The 10,185-nt window shown below is 41.8% G+C and overlaps 1 protein-coding gene across 1 annotated transcript in view; it reads left to right on the top strand.

Annotated features, from left to right (window-relative positions):
* LOC104623584 (1-phosphatidylinositol 4,5-bisphosphate phosphodiesterase beta-1-like) overlaps positions 1 to 10,185 on the top strand; it is a gene marked incomplete at its 3' end in the record, with an annotated part of 21,125 nt that overhangs the window by 10,350 nt on the left and 590 nt on the right. Inside the window, exons 4-6 of the mRNA XM_010290720.1 lie at positions 2,204 to 2,257; positions 3,325 to 3,400; positions 9,057 to 9,157. Of these exons, the coding sequence (XP_010289022.1) occupies positions 2,204 to 2,257; positions 3,325 to 3,400; positions 9,057 to 9,157 (231 nt within the window). The remainder of the gene's footprint in view (positions 1 to 2,203; positions 2,258 to 3,324; positions 3,401 to 9,056; positions 9,158 to 10,185) is intronic.

Below are 10,185 nucleotides of genomic sequence, written 5' to 3'. Positions count from 1 at the left end.
ATTCCTGTGTCTTTTTCCACTAATTAATAAATCACTGTAGGGTTTCCAGGGTCCTCTGCACAGATGCCAAATCAGAGTCACTTAAGAACTCTTTGACTTTGAAGATTAAAATTATTTCCCTGTTATAATTACTGTACTAAGGAAAGGGTTGGTTGCAGTCCAGTCAGAACCCTTTTGTTGAAATAGAATAGCAAATTGCATTAGAGCAGAATTAGAAAAGTTGTTTTCTTTGTGGCATTCAGTCCTTGGCAGAGTTGGAAGTGCAATACCAAACAGCTTGAGCAGCTCTCCTGTGATTCGGTCAGATGAGAAAAATGGGGTTAATTTCGGAGGAGGGGTGGTTAATAAAAACTGTCATTTTGGTTATAAAGTGCTCATTCCTCTGTTGTAACCACGCAGTGTATTTTTGTGTCGGGGTGCAAAAATGGACACAGGAGTACATTACTACTGAAATACTGACCCGTGCAGTATTGAGCAAAGGGTCACTCTACTGTGGAAACCTTGGGTCAGCGTTACATCCAGCTTTTGTCGTCCTTGGAGTCAGCACTGCATTACTGAAATGAGTCTGTGCGGCTGCTGCCAACAGGAGTATCTCCTAACAGGCTTTTTACCAGGAATAATATGCTTGGTTTTCTTACATGGGTCGATAATGGCTGCAGGGGAAAAAATAGTGTCCCTCCTGTAACAAAGAATTTGGGAGGAAAAAAGGTGGCAAGTACTGGTGGGGGTTGACTGTTCTTCAGACACACATTTTTTATTTGCTTTAACTGAAGTTCAGTATTTTTTTTTCCCCATTTTCTTTTATTTCCAGCTTTCTTGGCTATACAGAAAAACATTAAATGTGACCAGAATGTACTCAAATGTTTTAAAAAATAGAAGGCGAAATAAAAGAAAGGTTTTTTACTAACCACTTTGATTTTTTCTTTTTAATCTAGTTCAGTGCTGGGAGATGGGACCGAGGGGACAATATTTTTGTTTGGTGACACAGTAGCACAAGAGATTGCAGTTTCCAGATGATGCATATGAGGCGACAAGGATTTGTGAAAATGTTCCTATCCTAGTTAGGGATATTAGCACGTACTTTGTTTTTGAAGCGGTTGCTAATGGCATTTTTGGTTGGGAAGAAAAGAAAAGTTTATTAGAACCATGCAGTTTCTTTTTCTTTTGGTAGGCCAGTGGGTAAATTTAAAAAGTTTGTGTTTTTTGGTTTGTGTTTTTGTTTTGTTTTAACAACAACAAAAAAATTCCTCTGAAATATTTAAGTATTGCCACATTTTTCACCAGATCATATTACTGCAAAACTCATGAATAGTTTTAATTATATTCAAGTGGAAGAGATGAAGCACTCAAAAAGCAGCTCTTTGCAGGCTGCTGCTGGTAAGCGTTATGCTGGTAACCAGTAGTCCTCGCATACCAGGAGGATCATCAGATAGCAGCTGTAGGCCCAACAGCTTCTCGTTAACGCTACTGGATGACTCCTGTTTCAGTAGGTTTTGAATCAGTATGTTGAAAGATTTGGAAGGTACGTCCTCATCCTGCTGCCTTAATGAGCATGTGAGAGAAGTCACAGGTCCTGAGATATCGAGGTGCCCTAAATACTCAGTTCAAAAACTGGATAATTGCCTGCCTGTAGATGGTTTCAGCATGTAATTTTTACATTGCTTCACGCTGGAAATGTCTTGGGCTTGCCCAGGGCTGCTAAATATACTGACACTCTTGCTGGTGTAGAGACACTTCAGTTCATTTGACTTCTTCCAGCTGAGGAGTGAACACGTTTAGGGTCAAATGAAGAAACCTTCACAGGGCTTAGGGAGGCAGGGATGTTGGTGTGCAACATCCAGGGCCAATTTCAGTCCCTGGAAGAGGAAGGGTATAGCCACCTTTCCAGGCAACTTGTGTAGCTTGTGTGCCACAATTCAGTCTGCTGGTAGACTGGCAGGCAGTCTGGGGGATGATACACTTGTGCACTAATGATATTTGCAATGTCCTGTTGCAAGACAGACAGTATTTGACACTACAGGAGCGTTACTGTTGATGGAAAAGGTATTTACTTATTAACGATATCCCAACAGGTTTTCATCTTGGGCAAAAGAGCTGAGCGGAACTTGCCACATGATCAGAGCAGTAGCATTGAGCTATTAAGTTGGTGGAAAGGTAGTTGAAAATGCTGTAAAAATAAACCAGGATGCTTTTCTCTCCACAGCTACACAAAACTTAAGCTGCAGGTGACTCCAGAAGGGCGCATTCCACTGAAGAAGTAAGTTCTGTTCTCCTTCCTTACCATGTAGTCTCCTCTGACTTTTGAATGTGAATATAAGTTTAGGATGAATATGGGACCCCTGTGTCTAGAATAATAGTTTTATCCTCTATTTATAACGCGTATTGCAGGAAACAGTGGCCAGGATGTCTCTGCTCAAATACCCTTTGGGCATAGATTGCCCTTGTGGTCTTGAGACATTTAGCTTTTCTGCCTTTGTTCCACTTGTGTAAAATAAAATATAAAAAACCCCAAGTTTCTTTACCTCGGAGACATGTTGTGAGGATAAACGTATTCAAATTGCATGTCGCTGGCGTAATGTGAGGAGAGCAGTGGTAACTTTCTCAAATAACTATCTGGTGTAATAGGGGCTTGTGTGGGGTTGAGTTAAACCCATTGTGGGCACTATTAAACTCAGTTGTTTTACTGAGCAGCCAACAAATGGAAATAAATATCTAAAGCTGTGATAGATATCTTTTATTGCATGTGGGGGGAAAAGGCTGAGGTAATGCCTTAATGCCTTCTTTGCTTCAGTCTTTAATAGTAAGGCCAATTCTCTGGGTACCCAGCCCCCTGAGCTGGAAGACAGGGATGGGGAGCAGAATGAAGTCCCCATAATTTGTGACTCCCCATAATTAGTGACCTGCTACACCAATTAGACACACGCACGTGTAGCGAGGTGGGTGTCGGTCTCTTCTCCCAAGTAATGGTGCTAGGACAGGAGAAACGGCCTCAAGTTTTGCACCAGGGGAGATTTAGATTGGATGTTAGGAAAAGCTTCCTCACCGAAAGGGTTGTCAAGCGCTGAAATAGGCTGCCCAGGGAAGTGGTTGAGTCACCACCCCTGGAGGTATTTAAAAGACATATAGACATGGCCTAGGGACATGGTTTAGTGGTAGACTTGGCAGTGCTAGGTTAACAGTTGGACTTGATGATCTTAAAGGTCTTTTCCAACCTAAATGATTCTGTGATTCTATGACTGGGAAGTGATATTCAGTCTTTAAGGCACAGGGGCCATCAAGGTATGTCTTCAAGCTAATTCCCTCTGGTTTCTCTTCATTTTGCAGCATATACCGCTTGTTTTCCGCTGACAGAAAACGAGTAGAGACTGCATTAGAAGCTTGTAATCTTCCATCTTCCAGGGTAAGCATCTGAATTTATTCCTTGCTTTTACAAAGTGTTGCTTGTATTCAGTGGTGTTTACTCTCTGCTGAGTTGAGGACAATTTGTTCAAGGCTGATCATGCTGTGCTGGCTTTGCTTCTGGATGGGTCCTCAGCAGCAAGTCTGTCTTTCCCACACAGAAGTTCCTGATACCCATTTGCAAATCTGAGTTCCTTTGATTTGAAATTATGTAGGGACCAGGAGTGCCTGGAAGAAATGCAAATGGATTAAAGGAAGGAGCAGGGGGTTGTGTGACCTGTCCTAGAAAAATCCTATGAGAGTATTTTAAAAATCAGTGACTGTTGCACAATTTGCAAGGCATGATTTCAGAGGAATGTTAGCTCAAGATGTAGCTAATGGTGTAATCTGTTTCCTTCTAAAAAAACAAACCAAAAAAAACTATAGCTTGAGTTAAGTGACAGTTAAACTCACTGTAGTTTATCTAAAAGGTGCATGGAGTAAATGTTGAAATGCTATAGTGTCAAAGCTGTTAGTACAATGCATACCCACAGCATTAGCATTATAGCAGCCGTTGTATGCTGCTAATCCAGTAGCTCTCCTCAACCCAGAACATTTGCAGGATGGTACCTGACCCTCAGGAAGGTTTTTTTCAAGAGGAATGAGCTCAAGCAGGTGACTCTAGTTAACAATGGAGTGGAGATGTCCTTAGGCTTCCCTCCCAGATGGAGATTCTCTTCCAGGAAGCTTCTTGCAGGATAATTCCTACGTTTGGAGGTCCAAAAGGTGGGGCAGAACCAATCTGCAGAAGAGGAGAGCCTGTATCTCCTAATCCCTTGCTCTTGCAGAAAACTCTGTGCTGTCATGTTTGGTCAGCCTTTGCTTCCCCAATGGTTTCTTAATAGATCCAGTTCCTATGGCTCTAGAAGAACAATGGAGCAAGATCTTCACAAGCCAAACTTCAGATACCTCTTACCAATGATACCTTTCTTCACAGGCTTGGGAGTTTAATTCCTTGGAAATTCCAAGGAATGTCTGTAAAGTTAGGTATAAATAGTATAACAATCTTAGCTGAAGTAAGGTTGTGAGGTTTTCATTTAGTTGTTAGCAAACAAGGTAAGATGTGCAAAAAGTCACTGAAGCATTGCTTTTTAAATCAGTTGATTTATTACTTCTTTTTACTATGTATCTCTAAAAAAAAATCTAAACATCACTGGAGTCCTTGAAAGAAACTGCAACCTTTTTCTGCTATTTATTTAAGTACAGTCAATGTTACATACACATTGCTGGATACTTGTTGCTGGGATACCATCTTGAAAATGATTCATAGTATAAAGTAGAGGCTTTCTTTGGTTGGGACAAAAGAGAAATATGCTTCATGCAACAAAGAAAACTGTTGATCGTCGTAGAAAAAATATTTTAGAAGCTAAGTGCTTAAGAAGTATGAAACTCTGAATCTCATGGAGGTAATGGAGCAGAAAACTCAGTTCTTCAACTACAGCTCTTTTCCTTTGTGTTTCTGTTTATTTGAACAAGTAAAATTTTTAACTTCAATTTTCAGCTTTTCTGCCCCATTGTGCTACAGGACAAATGGTGTTCCCATAAAGCCTTGGACAGCACTGGACTCCCAGCAGTGTGCAAGACATGAATATCAAGGAATCTTCCTCAGTGAAACCACAATAAATTATTCAAAGAATTCATGAAAGTCTCTCATAGACGTTAACAGCTTAGGCTTTTTGGGTGTTTTTTGTTATTCATGCCTCATGAAGATATCTGTAAGGGTCTTCTCCAAGTTTCATAGAAAAAACATAACTTCTCATGGCTTAGGAAGATACAAGGCTCTTTTGCCATGAGTTTCACTTGATCTTTTGCTGTACCTCTCAGAACCTGTGCGTGACCCTAAAACACAAAATGAAATTCACAGTTACATGTAAGAGGATCCCAAGTCAATCTTGGGATCAATCAATCATTCATCACTCTCTTCCTGATTCATAGCTTCAAGGTTGCGACAGTCCCTCATCTATCTTACACAGTGACCTCAGCAGTGACAGGGCAGCCTGAGCTATGCTGCCAGGTTATAGTATCACTGCATGGACTTGTCTGTGACAGTGCAAACTTCAGCAACCACTAACCCTGCTCTTTAGCAAATTCACTCTGTGTGTGTGCTTGCCAGTAGACCGCGTGAGACAACATGTAGGCACTGTATTATATAGTGCGAGAGGAGGCAGAGTTCTCATTGCCTGGATAATTGCCTTCATCCTGCTGTAGAAGAATAGCATGAGAGAGGCTCCCCAGAGTGCTGAAAATAAACTCTTTATTTCATATTTAGGGACCTTTATAAGGGATGCATTCTCTGCAGTGCTGAGCACTCCAGCCCTGATTTGGCTGAGCAGTTGAGCATGACTGCAGTGGGATGACCCATGGACTTCAATTCAAGCACATTTTCAAAGCGTGGATTTATTTATTTATGTATTTCTGGGTCGAATCTGGAATATGTAGAGTGTTGCAGGACCAAACCCTGTGTGAGCTGATTTTTGGCAGCATTTGTCATCCAGCAGATCTGAAAGCAGAGCGATGTTTAAATAAATGTTTAAAGGAAGTTTTGAAATGTGCCAATGAGTTTTTGAGTTTGGCATCTGATTCCCCTATGATTTTTTAAAAACCTTGGCTACTTTTGGAGAAAGGGGGGTTGCTTTTTGTTATCATTGGGTGTTTTTGTTTGTTTTGGTTTTAGTCAAAGGTACCTTAAATAGAATTTGAAGAGCTTTATTTTAGTTGCCTGTTTGGTTGTGAAGACCGGTTTCTGCCTTCCAGTTAATGTAGAGGTTCACAATGAAGCACCAGTGAGCTTGACTGTTAGCTCAAAATAAAACAACCAGCTGTTGAGTCCTGTCTGTGCAAATAATCTGAATTAGGTGTTGTGCTGCCGAATACATAAGAGACTGTATACAGATGTTACAAACGCAGGCAGGTTACCAGACAAATCGTAAATCAACAGTGCTTGAAATGAGTAGAGCGTCTTAATCACAGAATAAAACTGAATGCCAATATTGAGCAAAGCTGGAAATGAGAGATGCTCCCATGTGGTACAGAAAGTTTGTGATTTGTTCATCGGTCTCAAAAAAGAGATTAGTGCATAAGGTATGTGGGTGGTTCCACTGAAATGTGGACGGCTCAAACCGGGCTGAGGAAAGGGGCAGTATATTTTAATCACTTTTGGCAGGTTTTTGGAATCCAAATAAAGTTGGCTGAGGTTGTGCCTGGGGTGGCGCGTGCTTGCAGCAAGGCTTTGATCTCCCATCCAGATCTGTGTTTTGTAGCCCACCGATGACGTTACCAGTAGGAAATAGTTATTAAAAGGTTCTGTACTTATGCCTGAAGGCTTGTGTTTGCTATCCTCTTTGCAGACAGGTGTTTGTAGATACCCGTTGCGAAACAGATATATATATTTTCTTCATTGTAACCTAGTGGCAAATAAAAGCCTGGATCTTGGGTTATCGGAAAAGACCCACGTTCTGTTCAGTGCTGAGTACCTTCAAATCCCCTGTAAAGGAAAAAATATATTAGGTCAACGGGAGTCTGTAATTTTGTGGTAATTACAGAATCGACATCTAAAATGCCCTTAGGATAAGTGCTGGCTAAGGAGCAGCAGCCTACTGAGTAGGGATCGTAGGTACGGGGAACAGAGCGCGGGGTGCTGGCTATAACAAGAAAATTCACAAGCTTTATGAATCCTGGCCTTTAGGAAAACATAAGTATCAGCAGCCTACTCTCAACTGAAAGCACCACAGCTCAGATTTATCGAAGTGTAGTAGGTGCAGTTTCACACATAGTTCTGTGTCACCGATGGCTGTCGCCGAAAGGAGCTTTTTCCATCCTCCGACTTCAGGTTATAAACTTCTCCATCCACCCTTGCGCTGGATTTAGCAGCTGCGCTGTGGGCAAGTTCCCTGGCTCAGCAAGCTGATCCCACGGTGGAGTGCACGGTGTTGTTTTGGCCAGGTGAGTTTCGAACCAGTTCACCCTGCAGCCACTTGCACAGTCTGCCAAAAAAAAAGGAAGGCAGAAGGGCCTGAGAGCTGGTGACCTCGGATCGTTGAAGCCTGGAGATGGACGCTCTGCCCGAGCGTGAGCTGGATCAGGTTCAGTCCGTGCTTGCGGACAGAAACACTGAACAATGGTCACAGTACAAAAGCCTCTCAGAGGGCCTCTGCGGGTTTCATAGATGAAAGGAGAGATAAAGTGATGCCCGTGGTATGCATTTATTTATTTTAACCTAAAGCAGGAAAAATATGGAAAAGTTTCCTTCCGTCTACCAAAGACTTGAATTGATGCTTCCGATTCCCTTGGCAACGGCGTTGAACAGGCGGAATAAATAAAAACAATGATTTCCTCTCTCAGCAGTTTGCTTCTGAGACGACCAGGTTCAATGGCATTTAAAAGCAAATGGCTTTGTGTCCAAGTTACAGTTTTCTTCCTCCGCTTCATCACATTCAGGCATTATTTTGGAGCTGTGGAAAGGCATCACACGGGCCCATGGTGCTCCTGAAGACTACAGGTCATAGCTTTTGATAAAGATAGCTTGTATGGAAGAAACTAAAAAATTAGATTTTCAGTATTTGTATTTTGTGGGTTTTTTGCATTTTCCTTTTTCTTGTTCCTTTATAAAGTTTCCTCTGCACAAAATAAAAGCTTCTGTGCTATTTTTCTTTCTTGGAGCACATCGCTACTGTTCTGTGCTGAAAAAAGCTTTGCACCTTCCTTGGGGTCCTCACTTCTTCCCAGCCCCGCTAAAGAAGCAGCCCTTGCTCTCTTCTGCAAAAACTCTGGAGCGTGAAGGCAGCACATGTGAGTGGGAGGATAGCTCTTGAGCTTCATGCAAAGAACTGTTTTCCTTACCCAGTCCAGTAATTCCCTCCAGTTAAAAAAAAAAAAGATTTTTTTTTTTTAAACAAAGCCAACAGATATAATAGGAATGATGAAAGTATCATCTAGAAGCAGGATTAAATGTAAATTGTTCTAAATGTTAGAAAATGTGAGAAAAAAATGCTTGTGTCTCTTCTATAGTAGAGTATTTTTATCAATTTCTGTGAAAGAAATCTGATTGCCAGATGTGTTACACCGAGTGTTTAGGACAAAGCTGTATGGAAAAGTCTTGCCCCAGAATCACGGTATGTTGAACATGTGTCTTTAGGAAGGAAAAGGAAACATTTCTGTTGCTGTCAGAGAACAAGTGTATTAATAATGACTCGGTGACCCAATCATTCCCGTGTGACGTGCTCATCCTCTGTGACGCTGCCATTTTGCTCGGTGAAGCACGTGGGCTCAGCACCACTGGTCGGCCACCCCGCTGGGAGCCTTCACTGGGATTGATGTACCTATTTATACTACAGATAATGTGGTTAGATGGAGCGGTGTCTTTCCTTTCTTCTTCACAGGTGCTCAGAGAAAGAGGTGACTTTGCCTTATGGAAACTAAGATGATGAAAGTATTTATATTTTTTTAAAGATGTACTCTTTAAGCTGCTCTGTTATCCAGGGGAATTCAGTATTCTGCGAAATCCAGGCTCCTCTAGGTTGCAGGAAGCAAATCCAGAGTGCCATAGTGAGTGATCTGTTTACAAAGAGCATACAAAAGTGCTGTATTTGTTCTTTCACTATTTTCTCCCCATTTTGCAGAATGATTCAATCCCTCAAGACGACTTCACGCCAGACGTGTACAGGGTATTCTTAAACAACCTCTGCCCCCGGCCTGAGATCGACCACATCTTTTCTGAGTTGTAAGAAAAGACGCTTGTTTATTTATTTACTTATTTATTTATTTCCCCCCTTCACTGATGTTTCTGGGCTGGGCCTGGCAAAGTAGGTTATTTAGACAGCATGCAGTAATTGCCAAAAACAGATTTCAGTGTTGAGCAGGGCTGTTATTTAACCTCGGATCAGGGGTTCCTTCTCTCCCAAGCTTCTGCATCCATTTCTAATGGCCAGAGGTTTAAAGTAATCTGCTCCTAGAGGAGCAGAACTGCCAGGTCTTGTTTTTCTCTATGGATTAGGATAGCTTAGGCTCCCATGAAAGTAAAGGAAGAAGAGTAATAAGCAATGCCAGCATGCAGTAGGCGTGAGAATAAGTATAATAGTCCCCAAAAGCTTAATTAGGAGTTGCAAAAAATGCAGTAACTTCTAGGATTTGTGCGTCATGAATTCACACCATGAAATTAAATTAGCAGCCAGCTGCAAGTGATTTCATACATTCAGGTACAAGCTATATAACTCGTGTTGCTTCTACCCCTTGCAGCAAGTCGTTGTAGTTTCAGCAGAGCCTCATCAATGGAGTCAGAACATGAAGCAATATGAAAGCCAAGTAATTTCCAAAACACATCCCAAGACCACCAAAGCAATTAGTGAACGTACCTTTGCAACATGGGTGTGCTCACGTACTCCTTCTGTGCTTATTTTCTCTAAGGTTGAGGTTTCAGAGGAACTCAGCCTTGACCTAGTTTGCTTCCATTGAACCCAGGGGTAGACTTTCCATGGCTTTCTTGCAGAGCAGAAGTAGGCCAGTCCCGAGTGCTGTAGACAACCCTAAGCACGTCACCTGGCTTGGAGGCTTCCTGGATCTCCATCTGGGTACAAATTGTACCTAAACTCTGCTCCTTTTACTCACTCTCTAAATAGGCATCTTTTTCGCTTGCTTTGCAGAGTGCCTAGCATTTTTTAGCAGGTTCATAAAAAAACCCCAAAACACAACCAAGCAAATACTGGAATAATGAAGTCAAGGCTGCTGTTATTCAGCAGTAAAACCAAATAG

This window comes from Phaethon lepturus, unplaced genomic scaffold (genome assembly GCF_000687285.1).
Source record: "Phaethon lepturus isolate BGI_N335 unplaced genomic scaffold, ASM68728v1 scaffold247, whole genome shotgun sequence".
In the NCBI taxonomy this organism is placed as follows: domain Eukaryota; kingdom Metazoa; phylum Chordata; class Aves; order Phaethontiformes; family Phaethontidae; genus Phaethon; species Phaethon lepturus.
The sequence above is the reverse complement of the archived record's forward strand: the minus strand, read 5'-3'. Positions and strand labels throughout refer to the sequence as shown.